At 44.1% G+C, this 21668-nt stretch overlaps 1 protein-coding gene across 1 annotated transcript; it reads left to right on the top strand.

The window, feature by feature from the left end:
* Window positions 1-20509: 20509 nt before the first annotated feature.
* On the top strand, window positions 20510-21114 carry LOC147433395 (uncharacterized). The gene is made up of 3 exons (XM_086492075.1): window positions 20510-20732; window positions 20809-20881; window positions 20970-21114. The coding sequence occupies exons 1-3, from the start codon at window positions 20510-20512 to the stop codon at window positions 21112-21114; spliced, it is 441 nt and encodes a 146-aa protein (XP_086348201.1).
* The last annotated feature ends 554 nt before the right edge of the window (window positions 21115-21668 follow it).

Raw genomic sequence — 21668 nt, 5'->3', positions numbered from 1 at the left:
ACCGACTTCTTCATTTGTTTCTAAGCTCTCAACCACATAAACATAGCCATTTGAATGAAGAATGTGGTAAGCTGAGGACAGAGAATGGTCAAGAAGGTAATGCTTTTGATCTTCATGATCCCATCTAGGCAACACATTGACCTTAGACACAGAGCTCCCTGTTTGAACGACTGCTTGCAAGCCTTTGAACTGAATAGAAGGAGGCAATAGGCTTTGAAGAAAATATTCACTAAGTAGAAGCTCTCCATTTCGTAATGAGACTCTATAATCCATATGAGCACCATTAATCGTCCATGAAAGCATTGCTATAGTTGTAGCTGTCATGTTTGAGACAGACAGGGAGGAATATTACTTGAGGTAAATAAAATGACGAAAAGAGAAGGAAGAGAATGTGCATAAGGTACAAAGAAAGTGTAAAAGCATGCAGCTGCAAAAAGTTATTGTTGCGTTCATTGAAAACTGTTCTAAATTTAATGCGTTCATTGAAAACTGTTCTAAATAGATTTGGAATATTCACTCTTTAAGATATGCGCAGTCATAGCCATTAAGATAGATTTGAATCAGCATGTTGTCAAATCCATCTATTAACCTATCGAGCTTTCAAAATATCCCAAATACGCGCATTAAAAAAAATGAACATAGAAGTTATAAAATATACGATGTTTTAAAATTTATTTATAATACATGTATATATACATATACACATATAGAGTATAGTTTTTTATATTCCCAATTAACCGCTTTAAAATTAAAATGGACATAGTATAGTATATATAGAATATATGGTATTTAAGTATATAGTATATATAGTTACATTACATTATACTAGTACCAGTCAGGTACAATACTAGTCCAATCCATTACCAGTACCAGTACCAATATCGGGCTAGTCTAGTCCAGTAGTAGTACAGTACCAGTCCAATCTAGTACCAGTCGAGTCTAGTACCAATCATGTCCAGTCTAGTAGCAGTTCGGTCCAGTCTAGTCCAATACTAGTCTAGTAGCAGTACAGTACCAGTCCAGTCCAGTCCAGTACCAGTACCAGTCAAGTCCAATCCAATACTAGTCGAGCTAGTATCAGTCAAGTCCAGTCCATTCCTGTCCAGTAGCACTACAATACGTTATATAGTATACATAGATTATATAGTATATAACGTATACGTACAATAAAAAGTATATAGTAACTAGACTATATAGTATATAGAGTATATTATTTATATATATATATATATATATATATATATATATATATATATATATATATATATATATATATATATGTATTGTGATTATACATATATTGTACATAGTACAGAGTATAGTAATGTTATATAATATTTATCATTCATTTCATGATTTTCCACAATCTAGGACATTATTCTAATCGTTTCCGTGAAGTTTCAAATTTTGACCCGGGACACCTATCGGGAGCCAGTTTTGAGGATGCTAAGGTCAAAATTTGGAAAAGTTTTGTATGTAGAAATTGTAGTCCTCAATATGAGGAAATATATTGCTTCTTTAATCTTTTTCAGATTCCTTCATTTTGATGCTCGTTTCAGCCCGTAGATTAGGGAAAAAGTGAGAAAATGCTGTTTTGCGCTATTTTTGTAGAAATTATCAAATTGCAGGTGAATTTTCAGCCAAACTGAGCTGGATATGGATTTTTTGTATCACACAATTGTCAAAGAGCTCAACAAGGCAAACAACTTCATGTCAGTCGGTCCCGGGAAAATTCTGAACCGTTTGGAAGTTACGGCTCGTTGAAAATGGTCGAGAATTGTGGATTTTTTTATTTTTTATTTTAATAAAAAACTTGAGAAGAAAAACAAAGATCTTGAGTTGGAATTAAAGCTAGAACAATCACAACACAGAGACCTGGCACTGATGCGGGTTCAAAGAGAAGAGGAGCTCCTAAAGGAGATAACAGAACTCAAGCAAGCTCCTCAGAGATGGGAAGCCAGACACGCAGGAAAAAAAAAAAACTCAATTGTGGCCGCTTTGCTTAAGACTAGAAGAGAGGTCAAACATAACTAGTACCAGTCCAGTACTAGTATAACAATATACCAGTTTTGTTTTAGTTAGTTTGGTCTTTGTCCGTGCATAATGTAAATGTCAAAGCTTAGGTTTGAAGCATTACTACTTTGGGAACCAATCGTCTAGTACCATCGCACGCGCATCATGTTGGTGCCTCCTCTCTCTCTCTCTCTCTCTCTCTCTCTCTCACACACACACACACACACACACACACACACACACACACACACACACACACACACACACACACACACACACACACACACACACCCACACACTATTGTCGTTCCGACATCGGAAGATAGACCGCAGAGAACTGTTCAACGTGAAAAAAAAGGGGGGCGTAGAGCCGACCTATCATCCGCGCGCGCGGATGATGGGTGGGCTTTGCGCCCCTATTTTTTTCGCGTTGAACGGTTCTCTGCGGTCTATCTTCTTGCGATGACTGGCTTTCTTCAAGTTCTGATTAATAACGTTTTTGGTGTTCATGTCAAATCTATTTGATTAATTGTATGCGTTAATCCAAAATTGCCAAAAAAAGAGGAGGAGGGTAGAGCCCCCCCCCATCATCCACGCGTGCGGATGATGGGGGGGTCTGCCCTCCCCCTCTTTTTTTTTGCAATTTTGGATTAAAGCATACAATTAATCAAATAGATTTCATTAAATTTTGGGATTAACTCCACAAAATTAACCAAAATAGCACAAAGCTCACCAAATCTACAAAAAAATGGGGAGACAGAGCTCTCCCATCATCCACACGCGCATGATGATGGGGGAGTTCTTCCTCCCCCTTTTTCCTCCCCCTTTTTTTGTCAATTTGATGAGCTTTGTCAACGGTATTGTAGGAAGAATTCTTTTGATTAAGGTTATTCAAATAAAAGATATATTATTTGATATATATTTCTTCAATAAACACATCAAAAACGCAAAAAAAAAGAGGGAGACAAAGCTCCCCCATCATCCGCGCACGTGCGGATGATTGGGGAGCTCTGCCTCCCCCTTTTTTTCGTAGATTTGGTGAGCTTTGTCAATGGTGTTGCTGGAAATAGGCTTTTGATTAAGGTTTTTGAAATGCTTTTCCCCCATCATCCGTGTCGACAAAAAAAGGGGAGGCAGAGATCCCCCATCATCCGCGCGCATGCAGATGATGGGGAAGCTCTGCCTCCCCCTTTTTTTGCATTTTTGTTGTGGTCTTATATAAACTAAAAACTATATAATATGTGTTGTGTAGATAATGGCACCAAAGAAGGATAACATGAAAAGAAAACCTCCAGTCTCTTCTTTTAGCAACCGTCAAGTGAGCATGAAGCTAAGGTCCGGTTGTATACCAAAGGGAGCTATCGATCAGGAGGCATCATCACGAGTCTGACATTTGGACACTCCACCAAATAAAAAGAACAGGATTCTCAAAAGGTGTTGACGGACGCAAAGCGGATCCCGAACCCTGACGGCCTCTAAAACGCTAAGGGCCGAATGGCGCGCCTCGAGCCTGCCACGGTAAAGTGAACAGGGGGGACCACCTAGCTTTGAGCGGCTAGGATGCAAAACCACGATGATATGAACACCGCAAGCCTACACACCGAGAGAGAGAGAGAGAGAGAGAGAGAGAGAGAGAGAGAGAGAGAGAGAGAGAGAGAGAGAGAGAGAGAGAGAGAGAGAGAGAGAGAGAGAGAGAGAGAGAGATTTGCAAATGATGAAAACCCTCGGGGGTGTGAGGGTGAATTATTTCTGCAATATTTACAAAGTGGCATGCCGTGGTGGTAGAGAGGTAGGGAGAGGAGGTGGTGCAACCTACTTGGTGCGTTCTCTAAGACGACTCAATGATTGTGAATACTTACGACCAAGAACGTGCATACGTGTGTGCATCGACCATTGGAGTTGAGAGATGGATGTGGTTCCCTTTGCATGGTGCAATTCCCAAGGCAAACCCAACATGCAGCCCCCTCCCCGTGATGGTGATAGTGCCAATTCTTCCCACTACACTCTACCAAATGCTTGGCTTCTCATGAATTGCCCCCCCCCCGATAGTGACCTCTCAGTGCCAATTTATAGGTGTTGGCTGCTTGGATTATGGTAATCCTAGTGTGGTTAGGGTAAGCTTAATCGGGGAGACAAATCAAGTGGTGGGCTGGGTGTGGTTGAGCCTTGCTTTGTTTTTATTAAAAGATGGGAATCTCTAGGTGGGCCTTTGTGACCATCACCTAGAGAGAGGATATTTACAAAAAAGTGGAAATTTACAATGGCTCGCGTGAAAACTAAAGATAATGATGAAAATAACCTATAAATTACTAGGATGGCGTCGTGGTTGCGTGTGGTCGGCGAATGGCGTGCTGCAGGTGCGTCGATGTCGAGCGTACTTCTTTTCGGAGTCGGCCGGGGCATGCCTTCGACGCATTTTCTCTTTTGGTTGCTGGAAGCACGTGCTTTGGATCCTTCTTCTTTTATTTGTCGATGTCGTAGTCGTTTCTCCTCCTTTGTATTTGTGGTGTGGTGCGTATATGCGTGTGTGTATATGTATTCGTGGATGAGGGCGGGTGTGTGTATATGTATATGTATGTGTGTGTGAAAAACGTGCGTGGGAAGGGGATTTAAATATATATACAATATATATATATATATATATATATATATATATGTATTTTTGTTTTTGTTTTTTTTTGTTGATGGCGGACGGTAGATGGCCTGCTTCTGCGCGAGGCGGATGGGGGGGGGGGATATGGGGTAGGGGTAGAGAGAGTGTGTGTGTGTGTGTCGGTATTGTGTATGTAGGTATGGTGTGTATGTGTGTGTGTGTATGGCCTGCTGCCTGCGCGAGCACCGGGGTGGGTGTGTGTGTGTATTGCAAATTGCGCGCACAATGCCGAAGGGAGAGAGGGGAGAGGGGTGATTGTGTGTGTGTGTGGTGAGAGAGAGAGAGAGAGAGAGAGAGAGAGAGAGAGAGAGAGAGAGAGAGAGAGAGAGAGTGGTCCTATCTACTGCTGCTATCCGTGAGAAGGAGAGAGAGAGAGGATTCTGCTGCTTGTGTGGTCTGAGTGCCCGGGTAAGAGAGAGCGAGTGTTCACGGACTGAGATGAGAGATATTGTGAGGGAGAGGGAGGGGTGGGGTGTGGATAAGAGAGAGAGAGAGAGAGAGAGAGAGAGAGAGAGAGAGAGAGAGAGTGAGGGAGAGGGAGGGGTGAGGCTTTGGAGTGGGCTAGGGGAGATGTGTGGGTGAGAGGGTGAGGTGGGGGGTTCTACTGTCTTGCATGGGAGCTTGAGGACGAGGGGGGGGGAAACAAGTCAATGGGTGGGATTGAGGGAATATATCAGTGGGCCAAGAGAGGCGGAATGAGGCCGAGGGGAGGGTGAGGCGAGCGAATGGGGAAGAGGGAGGAGGGGTCGGGGAGGGAATATTAGCGGGCCAAAAAGGGGGGGGGGGGGGGGGGGGGGGGGGGTAATGAGAGTGGGGGGGGAAAATGTAAGGGTGAGTATAAGAATACGAAGAGCGGAGGGGGGGGGGGGGGGGTTTCCATACGGCTCACACCGAGGGAGAACGAGAGAGGGGTCGGGGGGGGGGGGGTTTCAAAGTTACCGCCTGGCCGGGGAGGGTAAATTGGGAGAGAGAGATATAAGGGAAGGGGTATGTAGGGAAAATGAGAGAGAGAGAGAGAGAGAGAGAGAGAGAGAGAGAGAGAGAGAGAGAGAGAGAGAGAGAGAGAGGGTGTTTTTATCAAATGCACGTAGGGCAGGGGGGGGCGAATATGCTACGGTGGGGGGGACTGAGAGTGGGGTGGGGGAAAAATGAGTTTTTGTTCTTTTTTCTTCTTTGATTTTTAAAAGTCGGCTATTATTAGCCCTCTCCCTTTGGCTAGAGGCATTCATGCTTCTAGCCCTTCTTCTGCTTCTTCAGCTGTAGGGTTAGAGGGTTCTTCCTCTTCTGGAATGTCTAGCACGAATTCTCAGTCAAACATAAGAAAATACCTTTTCAGTCTCCATCCATTGACCCTAGTCTTGTGAATTCTCCCATCAGCTTCCATCAGCTTATAGATGTCGTTGTCATAGCGTTTCTTGATGATGAATGGCCTTTCCCATCTGGGTTGAAATTTCTCATCCTTCCTAGTGTCAAATCTATTGTCGTATTGCAGTACTAACATGCCTTTGTCCAGTCCTTTTTCTTTAAGCCCTTGATTGAAAGCGAGCCGACGTTGCTCTACCTGTGCTGCATAGTGATTGATTGCTTCTTCTCTATCCAGTTGAAGTCTCTCTAGATCCAAGATGTGGTTTTGGAGGTTTACAATCAGACGGTGTGTTTGGCTAGCCAAGACTCGTAAGCTGGCTCTTTGTACCTCAATGGGTAGAATTGCCTCCTTCCCATAAACTAGATGGAAAGGAGTGAAACCTAGTGATGTTTGGAACGTTGTTCTGTAGGCCCAAAGAGGTGCCATGAGATGTTTATCCTAGTCCCCTGTGTGGTTGTTCACCTGTTTTGTGATGATTTTGCAAATCATTCCATTTACCTTCTCTACCAGACCATTGCATTGTGGGTAGTATGGTGTGGAATGCCTACGTCTGATGCCTAATTTGTTCATCAGTTCTCCCACCAAATCACCTCTGAATCCTAGTCCTCTATCTCATATTATCTCAAGAGGAGTGCCAACACGGAAAACGATATGCTCAAAAATGAACTTTGCCACCTCTTGAGCTGTAATGCGGGTGGTGGCCATTGCTTCTGCCCATCGCGTCATGTAGTCTACACCCACTATGATGTACAAATTACCTGATTGGGCCGATTGCATCTATTCCCCATTTCTCAAAAGGACCATATGAAATGATAGGGGTTTGTGGCTCGTAGGTTAACGTGCGATCACTGGCCACTTGACAAGCCTTACATGTTTTACACCAATGGTGTACATCTCTGTCCAAACTAGGCCAAAAGTATCCTGCCTGTAGAATCTTCCTACTGGTGATATCTAGAGAAAAATGACCGCCGCAGACACCGTCATGGAAACTTGAAATTACCTCTGTGATTTCACTGGAGGTTGGCACCCGCCTGAGAATTTGATCTTTGCCTTACAATACAAGTGGTCGTCTATAAGGCGGTACCTAGTAGCCTTCCTTACCAGCCATTGTTTTTGGCCTTTAGTGTGTTCTGCTGGACATTCTCCTGTATCTAGAAAACTGATGATATCAGGCATAGCATCACTACCTTGGAAGAGGGGTAGCTTTAATTTGATTGCTCCTACGGGAACGTCTTGTATTCTTTCTTTAGCTAGTGCATCTGCCTCTTGGTTTTCCTACTCTGGGGACATGGAAGAGTTTCACTACTTCAAACTTCTTTAGAAGGTCCTTAACTTGGCGAAGTTGACCAAGTAAAACGTGATTTTTGCACTCCCAGGTGACATTTATCTACCTTATCAAAAGCAAAGCGTCGCCGAACACATTCAGGCGCTGAATTCTTTGTGAAATACATTGTTCCAACCCAAGGATTAGGTATGTGTATTCTGCTTCATTGTAGGAGTGGGAGTGTAATAATTGACCCATGGAGAATACTCTTTCTTGCTGTTCATTGAAAATGACCATGCCTGCTGCAGACTGATCCATTGTTCTCTTGTATGCTCTGTCAAAGAAAAGAGAGTGAGCTCTCTCTAGCTTAGGACTTTCTATCGCTGGTGTTCCTTCCTTTGCTTCCGTGTTGACCTTCAGCTTATTCTCATAATGGCGATGAGTGAGAATTCCCGCTAAACTAGCCCTGGTGGAGTTTTCTACTTGCATGGTGTAGTCAAACTCTTGTAGTCTAATTAACCACTTTGAGATCCTAGATGAGACATACATGTGTCGCATTACATATGGGAAAACCCATTGTCAGGATTACAAATGGTCTAGGCAGGAGATAGGAGCGGAACTTTATGGTAGCAAACATTAGTGCCAGAACCATGTGTTCTACTTCGGTAAATCCTTTTTCTGATGGGTCATGACTTGACTAGAGAAGTAAATAGGGCGTATGAAAGAAGTCTTGGGGTTCTTTTGCATTAGCACTGCTCCTAGTGTATCATTTTCCACACTAGGGTTCACATAAAATGGCTCGTCCCACTTAGGAGGTGAAATAGTGGAAAGCTTAGCTAGGATTTGCTTCACCTCAGTAAACTGCTGCTCATTCTCTTCACTCCATGAGAAGACATCCCTCTGGGTGAGTTGTTGTAGGGGAAGGACCACTTGGGATAGCAGGTGAATGAGCCTGCTTATATATCTTACCTTCTAAAGGAAAGAAACCAGCTGCTTGGCGGTGGTGGGTGATGATAAAGATACCAGAGCCTGAATCTTGCCAGGGTCAACATCGATTCCTTTTGCTGAAATGACATGACCAAGGAGAGTGACTTCGCTCTCACCAAATGTGACACTTTTCCACGTTGAGTTGGCCACCCAAGGTTTGTAGCCTGGTTAAGCCATCATAGACTTTGCTTAAATGAAGAGTTCGTGAGCTATAGATGCAAAAATCATCTATGAAAACCCGTATTGATGTTCCAAAGTAGGGTTGGAAAACAAAAGTCACATAGCGTTGAAATGTGGCTGGGGCGTTAGTGAGGCCAAACGGCATCACTCTGTAGGCAAAACATCCCCAAGGTGTGATGAAGGTTGTCTTCTTCTGATCCTCCTCCGCAATGCTAATCTGGAAGTATCCTGAGTAGCCATCGCATACTGTGTATCGTTCGTGACCCGCCACTTCATTGAGTATTTAGACAGGATAGATGAAACCTGCTTGTCGCAAACTTCTCACTTCTTTAAGCAATGCTTCTTGTTGGATTACCCCAAGTCTTCTGAGCTTTTGTACTACGGGTTTACTGCCTTCCTTGAGCTTTATGTGGTGTTGTACTACTGTAATTCCTGTGATCTTATCATATCCATCAATGAACAAAGTAGTGAAGTTACCTAGCATGGAGACATACTCCTTTCTTTCTTCATTGGTTAACTCCTTTGAGAGCATTTTTCGTAGCTTACCTGCATCCTCCAAGGACTGTATACCTAATGATCCCTCTTGGTTTGTCGAGGTTGTTTCAAATTTTGTTAATCTGTTTGGGTCTTTAATAATGACTCCCATTACTTCGATGCTACTGTCACTTCCGTCGGTGGTGGTCGTCTCTTCTCCTGAGGTAGATGAGTAGTCGCTGGTGGAATCGGCTTCTGAAGCCTCCAAGATTATGTTGTGCTGCTTTCCAGTCCTCATGTCGTAGAATATGGACTTCCCTTTAGAATCCTTCATCTGGATCATCCCGGTGCTCCAGTCTTGTTTAGATTCCATAGCCATAAGCCAAGGCCTCCCAAGAATGATGGGGTAGCCCTCCCCTTTGTGTGGCATGATGAAGATGTGTACCTCCACTTCTGTATTGAATGCTTTTACTTTGACCGCATTTACAATTCCTATGCATTTCACTCTTACATTGTTTGCCATCTTGGCTCGGCAGGGTGCTGGCCTACTTACCTCTAGACCTAGATGGTGCATCATCTTTTCACTCATGACGCATATTTGCACGCCACCATCTATGTAGACGTTTGAAATCCTTTGTCCTTTGATGTGAGCGTCTATGGTTGGGAGGATGTCGTCGAGATCCCTCCGAGAGATAGCCCCAGCTATCCGTGGTCTTGATTTCCTGGTACTTACCATTTTCCTCCATTGCCTCCTCATTCTGGGTGCAAGGTGGAGTAATTGGGGCCATGTTATCTTTGGGCCATGCATTAACACATCGTGAACTAAGTCATAGGGTTGTGCATACTCACCTAGTGAGAAGTCCACGATGTCTATCTTCCGCCGCAGTTTAGCTGCTTGTTTGCTAGACTCGGCCTTCCCTTTCATCTTCTCCTCTCTTTGAGATGCCTCCTCGTGCCTCGCACGCTTCACTCCCATAGCATCCACTTCTTCTACCTTCGCTTTTCCTTTGTGCTTCTCTCGAGTTGATTCGTCTACCTTTGCCTTCCCTTTAGCCTCTAAGCTAATAGCACTCACCGCTTGGTTCACAACAGGTGGGGGGGGTAGTGGCGGAATGAGAGGTTGGGGTGGTGGTTGTTGTTGTAGAGGTGGTCGAAGGATTTAGACCGGTGGGATTGGTCCTGGCTTCCTAGGTGGTGGTGGTCCTGCTCTTGGCAGAGAGATCTGATTCTGTCTCCCCCCTCTATTGAAATTCTTCCTCCTCGGGTGTGGGAAGTAGTACATTCCATGGCCATCTTCCCCGTAGTTGTAACAATGGTGCTCTGGGTTCTGCCGTCGTTGTCCCCTTCCTTGTTCTGGGTTTCTGCCAGATGCATGCCTTTGCTGCACCAGATGCACATATAAACTCTCTAGTTGGGTGGTGATGCGACTCAGCAGGTCTTGCTGTTCTTCTGATGCCTCCTGCGGTTGGAATCTATGATTGGCTGTTGCAACCACTAGGGTTGGTTGGGCCGAGCTTGTTTCCTCTGACTCATTTACTCTTGCTTGCATTCGCAGCTTCTTATCTTTAAGGCGGGCTACTTCGACTACCAACTCATATGTTCCAGGAAACCTTCCCTTCACCTTCTCTCTAAGCGGCGACCATAGACCAACACTAAAACTGTCCTTCTTTAGGAAATTAGGCACTCCTTTGCCTTCCTCCAGTGTGGCAACCCATCTCTCCCATAAGTCCACAAACTTTGACTCGTAGGTTGCATACTCTAGCAGGCCTCCCTGCATTAATTCTGTCAGTAACTGCCATAGCTTCTCTGAGGTTGTGGCTCCACCAAACCTCTTTACAAAAGCAACCCTTAAGACATCCCATGCATTCTTGGTAGCCTGGGGCAATGCATTATACCAAGACTTGGCCTCTACTTTCATTAGTAGAGGAAAAATTCTCAGTCGTGAAACGTCGTCATCTTTGTTGGAGACGACACAAGCAATGTCGAAATCATCCAAAAAGTCGGTGGTGAGATCCTCTCCCTTCTTTCCACTGAACGTGGGGAAAGAAACACTTGCCATGGTGGTGACTCAGGAAATTATAAACCTTTTTTTTTGTTTTTACATCAACAGTAGCGGCTCATAGCGGCTTTTTACAAGGGTGGATGGATAGGTTAAAACAGGATAAAAATAGAGACACTAAAGGAATGATGGTAATCTAATATGGGGAGAATGATAGGGTTCATGGAATTGACGATTTCTCCTAGTACCGCCGCACCAAATAGGTAAACGATCTTCTATTGGTAGAAGACTTTCCTATCTACATAGATATTCACATGAATATGCTGCAGGAATCTGAACGGGAATGTCGTTGGCCCGTTTTCCATCATGCACAGAGGGTGGAATACTTACTTATACTCTTACAGTGCCAATGTTGATGAGCCGCCACATCCACAAGAGGTCGTCGCCTTTCATGGGCTCCACCTTTCCTTCATTGCTCAGCACGTACAGGGTGATGGCGACGCGTCTGACCACTCCCGGTCTTTTGGCTAACAGCAATTGCAGGTAATTTCCGTAATCGGCGTGTTGCATGAATTCTACTCCATTGAGTTGCAGCTCGTCTCCAACCCACTGGGTTTCTCTCATGGTAGAGAGCTTCTTCAGGATAAGTTGTACAGGGAGAGGAGGAAGGTCCTCCACTCGCTTCCCAAAACAGCAAGAGTAGTAGCCAAACCACTCTTCTCTAGGACATGGGAATCTTCTTACCACTTCTTCTTCTCGATTGTCGAAGTGGATTGGTAGCACTCGCATGCGTCGTGCAAATCGGTAGGTGACCTTCCGCCGCTTAGCTTCGAATGACTTCTTCTTTGACAAAGTGGGTACAACCCAGCTCTCTCAGCTTGAAGCACTTGCTTGGCCAGATGGTTCTCCCTTCGGGGTCATGTGTTTCCAGACTGGCTTATCTTCTCCTTGCCTTTGACTCGAGCATCCCCTTTAGGCCACTTTGAAGTTATATCTTTGACTGCAGTTTCTTTAGGAAAAAGAGGTCTCTCCGTTTGCTTCCCTTCCTTGACGTGAATGATTTCTTGGTGATGAATGTCGATGTAGATGACTTCACCCCTTTCGATGCCTTTGTTGCTCGCACTCATTGACAGTGTGCCTTGGTTGACAACAGTGATGGCACTTCACCAATCTCCCACCTGATGCTTTCGATTTATAGTTAGAAGGAGCGACACGAGATGGAGAGTTTACCTCTTGAATGCTGATGACACTATAGCCTGGCAGTAGGACCTCAATGAAGGCGGCTAGTGCCTCCTTTTTCTCCTCTTCTTCCGTCCTCCAGTTAGAAAATTCCTTCAGCCACTCGTCCATGATTAATAGTGGGAGTCACTTTCAGCATTGTAAACTGAAGGGTCTTAGAAAAGCCCTCATCCGTGGGGGCACCAAATGACGGACGCAAAGCAAGCCCCGAACCCTGACGGCCTCTAAAACGTCAGGGGCCGAATGGCGCGCCTCGAACCTACCACGGTAAAGTGAACAGGGGGCACCTCCTAGCTTTGAGCGGTTAGGACGCAAAACCACGATGATATGAACACCGCAAGCCTACACACACACACACACACACACACACACACACACACACACACACACACACACACAGAGAGATTTGCAAATGATGAAAACCCTCGGGGGTGTGAGGGTTAATTATTTCTGCAATATTTACAAAGTGGCATGCCGTGGTGGTAGAGAGGTAGGGAGAGGAGGTGGTGCAACCTACTTGGTGCGTTCTCTAAGACGACTCAATGATTGTGAATACTTACGACCAAGAACGTGCATACGTGTGTGCATCGACCATTGGAGTCGAGAGATGGATGTGGTTCCCTTTGCATGGTGCAATTCCCAAGGCAAACCCAACATGCAAGCCCCCTCCCCATGATGGCAATAGTGCCAATCCTTCCCACTACACTCTACCAAATGCTTGGCTCCTCATGAATCCCCCCCCCCCCCCCCCCGATAGTGACCTCTCAGTGCCAATTTATAGGTGTTGGCTGCTTGGATTATGGTAATCCCAGTGTGGTTAGGGTAAGCTTAATCGAGGAGACAAAGCAAGTGGTGGGCCTGGTGTGGTTGACCCTTGCTTTGGTTTGGGAGGTTATTCAAATATGGGAATCTCTAGGTGGGCCTTTGTGACCATCACCTAGAGAGAGGATATTTACAAAAAAGTGGAAATTTACAATGGCTCGGGTGAAAACTGAAGATAATGATGAAAATAACCTATAAATTACTTGGATGGCGTCGTGGTTACGTGTTGCCGAGACCAATGGCGTGCTGCTGGTGCGTCAGTGTCGAGCGTACTTCTTTTTTGGAGTTGGTCGGGGCATGCCTTCGGCGCATTTTCTCTTTTTGTTGTTGGCAGCGCGTGCTTTGGATCCTTCTTCTTTTATTTGTCGATGTCGTAGTCGTTTCTCCTCCTTTGTATTTGTGGTACGGTGCGTATATGCGTGTGTGTATATGCATTCGTGCATTAGGGTGGGTGTGTGTATATGTATATGTATGTGTGTGCAAAAAACGTGCGTGGGAAGGGGCTTTATATATATATGTTATTTTGTTTTTGTTTTTTTGTTGATGGCGGACGACGGATGGTCTGCTTCTGTGCAAGGCGGATGGGGGGGGATATGGGGTAGGGGTAGAGAGAGTGTGTGTGCGTGTGTAGGTATTGTGTATGTAGGTATGGTGTGTGTGTGTATTATGTGTGTGTGTGTGTGTGTGTGTATGGCCCGCTACCTGCGCGAGCGCCCGAGTGGGTGTTTGTGTTTATTGCGGACTGCACGCACAGTGCCGAAGGGAGAGAGGGGAGAGGGGTTAATTGTGTGTGTGTGGTGAGAGAGAGAGAGAGAGTGGTCCTATCTACTGCTGCTATCCGTGAGAAGGAGAGAGAGAGAGGATTCCGCTGCTTGCGTGGCCTTAGCGCCCGGGTGAGAGAGAGAGAGTATCGACGGACTGAGCTGAGAGATATTGTGAGGGAGAGGGAGCGGTCAAGTGTGGATAAGAGAGAGAGAGAGAGAGAGAGAGAGAGAGAGAGAGAGAGAGAGAGAGAGAGAGAGAGAGAGGGAGAGGGAGGGGTGAGGCTTTGGAGTGGGGTAGGGGAGATGTGTGGGTGAGAGGGAGAGGGGGGGGGGGTTCTACTGTCTTGCATGGGAGCTTGAGGATGAGGGGGGGGAAACAAGCCAATGGGTGGGAGTGAGGGAATATATCAGCGGGCCAAGAGGGGGGGGAATGAGGCCAAGGGGAGGGTGAGGCGAGCGGGTGGGGAAGAGGGAGGAGGGGTCAGGGAGGGAATGTTAGCGGGCCAAAAGGGGGGGGGGGGGGGGGGGGGGGGTTCCATACGGCTCACACCGAGGAAGAACGAGAGAGGGGTCGGGGGGGGTTTTTTCAAAGTTTCTGTCTGGCCGGGGAGGGTAAATTGGGAGAGAGAGATATTAGGGAAGGGGTATGTAGGGAAAATGAGTGAGTGAGAGAGAGAGAGAGAGAGAGAGAGAGAGAGAGAGAGAGAGAGAGAGAGAGAGAGAGAGAGAGAGAGAGAGAGAGAGAGAGAGAGAGAGAGAGAGAGATAGATAGATAGATAGTTCTATTATCGTCCTGGGAGGTCAAATATGACCTATGGGACCAAATGAACATGTCACGTGGTGTGAGTGGAGTTCATAAGTGACTCTCGATGCTCAAAAATGGCTGAAATGAGAGTCGCAATAGAGAGTCCACATCGTGGTTGGGAGAGGAAGGTATGTAGGGAGAGCTCATGGCTGAATATATGGGGAAAAGAGGACCTAATGTGGTCAAAAGCTGAGCACTCAAGTAGTGTGTGGTACTCACTCTCTCGCACTTGACGAGGGCATAAGGTGCAAAGTCGATGACACTCCTCGCCAGTGCCCCAACGTCCTGTCTCGCAGCGTAGAGAATGGGAGCTAAGACGAATGGAGGGAATGGTGCGGATCGCACTCAACGGGATGGGCTCAAGGATGTAGGAATGGGTTCGGTTACCTCGTTCCGAGAAGAAGAGAGATTTGTAGTTTGGGGCAACGTGTGTGGTGTAATGGCTGAAGCGAGAACCTCCGGATTTCTCCCAAGCCATGATACATTGGCGTTGTAAGAAGGCCTCATTAACTTGGGAGTCGATCGACGCATCCTTGACCAAGTGACATGCATCCCATCTTCCAAACCATTTCTTGATATCAAGCATCCACCCCGAACTTAGTATTTTGCTCTTGCATGTCTTTTGAACCTTTTGACTTGCTTCATATGCGATTCTAGGAAGTCGATGCAAAGGGCTACATTGTGTCTTACGCATGTACTCCACAACCCTTTCCATGCCCAAGACCTCAATGGGAAGCGATCCGGACTCAAGAAGTAAGAGCATGTAGGGTGTTTGTGTCTTGACTTGGAGAAAGTTGGTGAGAAAACGCTTTTGGACATTCTCAAACTCTTTCCAAGTAGACTTCCCGATGCTTCCACCCCACACCTCCACTCCATAAAGAAGCACCGGTGTCACCAATGTGTCAAAGAGGTACTTTTTGAGAGCCCAACACTTGATCTCTCCGACATTGCACATGTTCTCAAACGCATAATAAGCCCTCTTTCCGGCTTCGAAGCGACGCATTGCACAATCCTTCCATTTATGATTGGATGGAACCTCAAGGCCAAGGTACTTGAAGTGATCTACCACTTCAAGTTTCTCATTGTTGTATACAATGCATGGATTTTCGTCATTGAGGGTCTTTACAAGCATAACCTTGGTTTTGGATCCATTCACGATCAGCCCGCTATGTAGGCAAAAGCGTTCCAAGACACTCATAAGCTTTTGTGCATCTTCTAAGGTATGTGCCAAGAGCACTACATCATCGGCATAAAGCAAAAGCATGATCACCGCATTTCCAATCTTAACCTCTTCTATGCCTTCTTGCTGCATAAAATCAAGAACCATGTATTCCAATTCATCAATGAGTAGCCCAAAGAGGGTTGGGGAAAGTGGGCATCCTTGTTTGACACCAATAGTGCTTGCAAAAAATTCTGAAATTCCATCTCCCATACGTAATCGACATATCACTTTTTGGTAGATGCGAAAGACTGCATGCATAAATTCTCTCGGCACTTGAAGGCTTTGCATACGTCTCCAAAGATTTCCTCGCGGTACCATGTCAAAAGCTTTCTTGAAATCCACAAAGCAACAATACAACTTTTTTCCTTTCAATCGAGACGCTTCCATAAGAACTCGAAGAGTGACAAGGTGATCAATAGTGCTATGATGCTTTCGAAAACCTGCTTGGCCAAGCGCACGTTTGCCATTCTTTTCAGCCCATTCACTTATCTTCATCTCCATGATACATCCAAATAACTTTGCCATCAAAGAACCAACCATTATAGTGCGATAGTTGTTCACATTGTTTACATCTCCTCCTTTGTGCAAAGGTTTGATCCAATTTGCACTCCAATCATGAGGCATGCCATACTGAAGTGCAAGGTTAAACATATCGCATATCCAATATCGTGTTTTCTTGCTTGTCCATTTAATCATTTCAGCCTTGACACCTTGAAGGTCACCTGCCTTGCGAGTAGCAAGTTTCTCAAGCGCGCGGCATACATCTTCAATGGTAAAGAAGGGAGACATAAATGGAAGGGAGCTACAACCCTCCATCTTATCAACATTGGGTTGCTCATAGAGGTTCTTACAATGCATATAAATATCCTCAAGAGTCAAGTCACCAAAGCTCTCAACGCGCTTTCCTTTTAGATTTTGCCAAAACTTGCCACATGCATGTGCTTTCTCTTGTGCTAAAAGAAGTTGTTTTTCGACTTCCCACCTTCTCCTCTTCTTTTGAACAAGTGCTTTGTATGTGTGTGAACATTCCAAGTAAACTTCCTTGTCTTTGATTGCATCCAATCTTAGCAAGTGTTTTCGGGCTTGACTACATTCCATGTCAAACCATTTCTTCTTGGTGCTACCCTTCTTAGACCTTTTGCAAGACATGTGTTTCACCGAAAAGCATTCCTTCGCACAAGAGAAAATTACTTCTTTGAAAACTTTCCACTTGCATTCTAATGTTGGGCTCCCTTGATGCTCTATCATGCTTAACATTTGGTCCACCATATCAGCATATATAAGTGCTCGTTTGAAGTCTAGACGTAGGTACAAATGATTCACATCATGATTGGAGGCTACATGCTCGGGCCGTTTACCACACTTGAGGTCAATACATAACATCCTATGATCCGATTCCGGATTCCATTCACCAAGTGTAAAGCTTTGTATGCATTCTAGAGTGGCTTCTGAGAACAACATATAGTCAATCACGCTAGCACCATTGTGCTTTCTACATGTAAAGTCATTGGTGCCTTGCCATAGAGATACACCATTTGCAATGAGCATTCCGGTACTATTGCACATATGTAGAAGTGACTTTCCATAGTGATCCACTTCTTTTGCATCATTAGAACTTCGATTATACATGTATGAGTCATCCACTCTTCTTGATACATGCGGCATGTCGACTTGTTGTGTGTCGTGTTGTAACATATTTGTGCGAGCATTCATGTCTCCAAAAAAAATGACTTCACCTTGATCCTTGTAATGAGCAATGTCTTCCTCTAGTTCAACAAAGGGCTGATCTCTATCCATATTCAAGCGAGCATAAAAGTTGGAGTCATAGTGAGGAATGTAGCAGCCGGCCACAAACATGACTTGACCATTTGGTGGGCTGATTTTCAGCCATAAGTAGCGTTTATACTTATCTTCTTTGACAATGGAAACATCTTTCAAACCCTTTTTGGTCATACATGCTACGCCTCCTTGGCCTCTTCGTTGCTTTGCATTTTTGGCCCACATCAAAGAATGTACATCGTATTTGTCAAATCCAAGAATTCGTTGCGCATCATGCTCCCATGTTTCGACAAGAAGTATCACATCGGAGTCATTGGTAAGCTCATCAATGCCAATTCCCGCATTCCATGGATACCCGTTACAATTCCAAAAGCTTATTCGCAAGCGTGAGTTGGTCTCATAGATCATGTGTCCCTATTTGTTGGGTGGACTTGCATCCTCCTCAAGTGACTTTTCTTCTTGAGATGATACCTTAACTTTTCTTCTTCCGATGTGACTCCGAGAGAGAGAGAGAGAGAGAGAGAGAGAGAGAGAGAGAGAGAGAGAGAGAGAGAGTTTTTATCCAATGCCCGTAGGGAGGCAGGGGGGGGGAATAAGCTACGGTGGGGGGGTACTAAGAGTTGCAGAGGGGAAAAATGAGTTTTTTTCTTTTTTTTTCTTTGATTTCCGAAAGTCGGCTATTAGTGTGTTTCTATTGATGATGAGGCTCAAGTTGATGAAGACTCCAACAACATCAAAGAATACGTAGAGATCACAGGTAAATTATGAGTGTATGCTATAATTTTATGTCAATACGTAGTTTATATTATAAATTTTGCAATGGTAGATGGTTAAATTTGATGGACTTTTTTTTCGTTTGGAAAGTTTGGTAATTAATAACCATGTGGGAGAGTAAGAAAGGGTGAACCATTTTTTATATACATAGCATTGATAGTTGCTACTGAAAATATTAATTATTGTTTTTGTTTATGTTGGAGAAAAGGTCCTTAAATCTAAATTTTTTGTAAATTAAATACTTTACGCTATCTAATCCTAATTGCATATGTTTTTGGACAGTTGAATGTTTGTCACTTGTTATCTCTATGCAGAGACCAATGTTCACATTGAAGATCATCATGGCAATGAAGAAGATAGTGATCCTGAAGGGGATGAGGAGAATAAGCATTCCAAACACCTAGGCGAGAAAATTTCACTTGGCTTGATGAAAGATGTTCTAAGTCATTTTTATGTAAAGAAGAAGGCATTGTCTCCTCCGGTTCCACTTTGTCAACTCATGGTGCATGAGGTTGTTAGGTTTGCTAGAGATGATGTAGAATGGCTCATTTCTTCATTTGATTTTGCGGGGTATTTAGAAACTATGGGGAATTTTCTTGTGTCCGTTGGGGATTCTAGAGGAGATATCATTCCTGTGACCGCAGCGGATTTGGAGGAATGGGGGCCACTTTGGCGGGAAAGAAATGCTGAGTTCAAGAGATCACTTGGTAGAGAATAGTAGGAGCTCAAAGGAAAAAAGTTTCTGGTATGGGATGGAAACCATAGGAACAGGTGGAAGAGAATGAGATCTTTCACCTTTTTCACTCTTTTGTTGTAAAGCTGTGTTTTTACAAATGATGATTTTTTTGTGTGTGATAGAGTACTCGGACAATGGTCAATACCATGTTAGTGTTCATTGCCAATTCCTTGAGTTGTCCAGAGCAAAAGAAGCAGAGTTGCTCCTTGCACTTGACACTTTCAATGCGTAAGTTTGTTAATCGCATGTTGACTCTCGTTTTTTTGCAAGGAATACTTGTGTTCAACTCTTTGTTTTCAATTTTTCTGCAGCATTTCCAGGGCACATGTCATGCCAAACATCACTCATGAAGTTTATATGTTTCAAAGATTCGGCATGCCAAATAAAGATTCAATCCTTCAAAAATTGACACCCGATATGAGAGAATGGGCTAGGGTGGAGATGACTGTGGAGGCAAGGTATTACCATGGTGTTGCACCATGGTACAACACTCCATGTGGATTGATATCTCAACTTGTGTGGAAGGTGATACCTACTCTACATGTTGAGTAATTAATGTAAAGTTTTATTATGGTTTCAATACAGTGTTCTATATTAGGATGAGTTCACTACATTTATGTCCAAACAAAGAAAAAAGCTAGATGCACTTGGACTAAATGATGTTGAGAAGAAGAAGAGACTGGACAAGGCCACAAAGGTATAAGAGGAACGGTTGAAAGATAGGGGCTACAAGTACTTGCCAATCGCCAATCCTCTTAATGGTGATGAGTTCTTCAAGTTGCTTTTTAGCATTAAATGGGATGAACCTGGAATGCTAAAGATCACTAGAGATAAGCTCTATTGTTTATGGTTTATTTTGAAAAAGTATTCTCCATACAAAGGAGACTCTGACCTTTTTTTTTTGGATACATGACATTTATTATACCATTGCGTTTATGTGCTTTTCAAAGTGGATGATGCTCTAAAACTTGTGTAGATGGGTTATGCAATGCGTAGAGGCGCAGGAATTGAATGAAGCCCCATTATTCACTAGGAAGTGGATTGATGTACATGATGAGAATACAATGTTCTCTCCCTCTTTGATTGAAAGGAATCTGACAACATGGGAAGCCAATGTTTTTCCTTGGTGGTTGGATTATCCACTAGGAGTTATTCCAAAGCAAGAGTTTGAATTACGTAAGAGTAAGTATCTTAGCACTAGTGGCTCTTTTATTTTGAGAATGTATATGTCTTACTTTAGTACTAATTTATGTGATATTGTGCTATATGGTTGTTGAGTGAAAGGTTTCAAAATGAGAGTGATGAGTACTTAGAGGAGACGCAAGAAGAGTCTCTCCCTCCCGTTTCTCAAGGAGTTACTCAAAACACCGTTGAGAGTGGCTCTCAAGGTACTCCACTAGCAAGCAATGTACTCAAAAAAGGTAAAGGGAAAATGGAGCCTCCAAGTACATCAAGGAAATCCACTCCTTCTTCAATGCCTCTCATTGTTCCAACTACGGAGCCCGGCATGTCCTCTTTGGAAACCACTATACCCCATATGTCACCCTCTTCTAATGTGCCCACTACATCCTCATTGGTGCACACTACTTCGTTTGTTGCAGAGTCTTCACTTGGGCGAGAGGCTTGGGAGAGAAGGCCGATCACACGCTCTGTTGGTAAGTTTAAGAAAATTGTTAGCAAATATGTCTTCCATATTTTCTAATTCAAAACTAATTTGGATAATGCTTGCAGGGTTCCATTACCAAACCATTGTAGATGTTTTGCTTGTGGATATATCACAAATTGATAAGTTTGCCCTTGACAGGTAGATTTTCATAGTGCTTAATTATTTGCATTTTCTTCTTGCATTGTTCTATGATTTTGAACATGATTCATGTTTGGTTTTCTTATAGCATCAACAAATTTTTTGAGACACAGAATACAAATCTATATAGCAAAGATGGTGTGCCATGTCGTGAGGTTGCTCGGTTTATCTTTGTAGATTTTCCTACAAGTTTGCTTGTGGATGGTCTAGGACCAATCCCATTGGGTAAGTAACTTTTCTTTGGACTAGTACCTACAACTAACTATGGTTGTATGCTTACATGTCATCATTCACTTCTGTAGAGGGCATGAGTGTTCCCAAGTGGAACACATTTTCCAGGGGTCTAGTGACAGGGTGCATGGATGTTGCTCGTGAGTTTTTGGCTGATGAGGGGTTTTTAGTCACCATGTGCATGGCCGAGCACATTGAAGATTTTATTGCAGATGCAGCTAGGGTAGGACTTGTGCTCTTACGTACATGGACTCTCATGTTTAATAAGAAGGCATATCGGCATCCACTCACTAGAGAGGCGGTGAGATAACAAACTTAGTTTCATAGTTTAATTTCCTAACTAAAAACATTGTAGCTATTCCATTCATTCTTTGAGTTTTTTATTCATGCAAGTACTTGATCTTACCATGTGTCTTTGGTATCGTATTGGCCATCCTCTGCCACACTATGATAGAGAGGCAGGGGGGAAAATTTCCAAGAGATTGTTTCCAGCAGATTGTAGCTACATGATAGATGATGTAGTCTTCCCCATTGAGATTGATGGTGTTATTCTTAG

The sequence above is a fragment of the Adiantum capillus-veneris genome, chromosome 20 (assembly GCF_014529385.1).
Source record: "Adiantum capillus-veneris isolate H3 chromosome 20, ASM1452938v2, whole genome shotgun sequence".
NCBI lineage: Eukaryota > Viridiplantae > Streptophyta > Polypodiopsida > Polypodiales > Pteridaceae > Adiantum > Adiantum capillus-veneris.
This window is presented reverse-complemented; position numbering and strand designations above follow the sequence as displayed.

Excerpts from the sequence above, each read along its gene's own strand:
- LOC147433395 (XM_086492075.1), top strand. The coding sequence starts at position 20,510 with ATGGAGCCTCCAAGTACATCAAGGAAATCCACTCCTTCTTCAATGCCT. Across the intron at positions 20,733-20,808 it reads GCCGATCACACGCTCTGTTG|GGTTCCATTACCAAACCATT; the intron begins GTAAGTTTAAGA and ends TAATGCTTGCAG. Across the intron at positions 20,882-20,969 it reads GATAAGTTTGCCCTTGACAG|CATCAACAAATTTTTTGAGA; the intron begins GTAGATTTTCAT and ends GTTTTCTTATAG.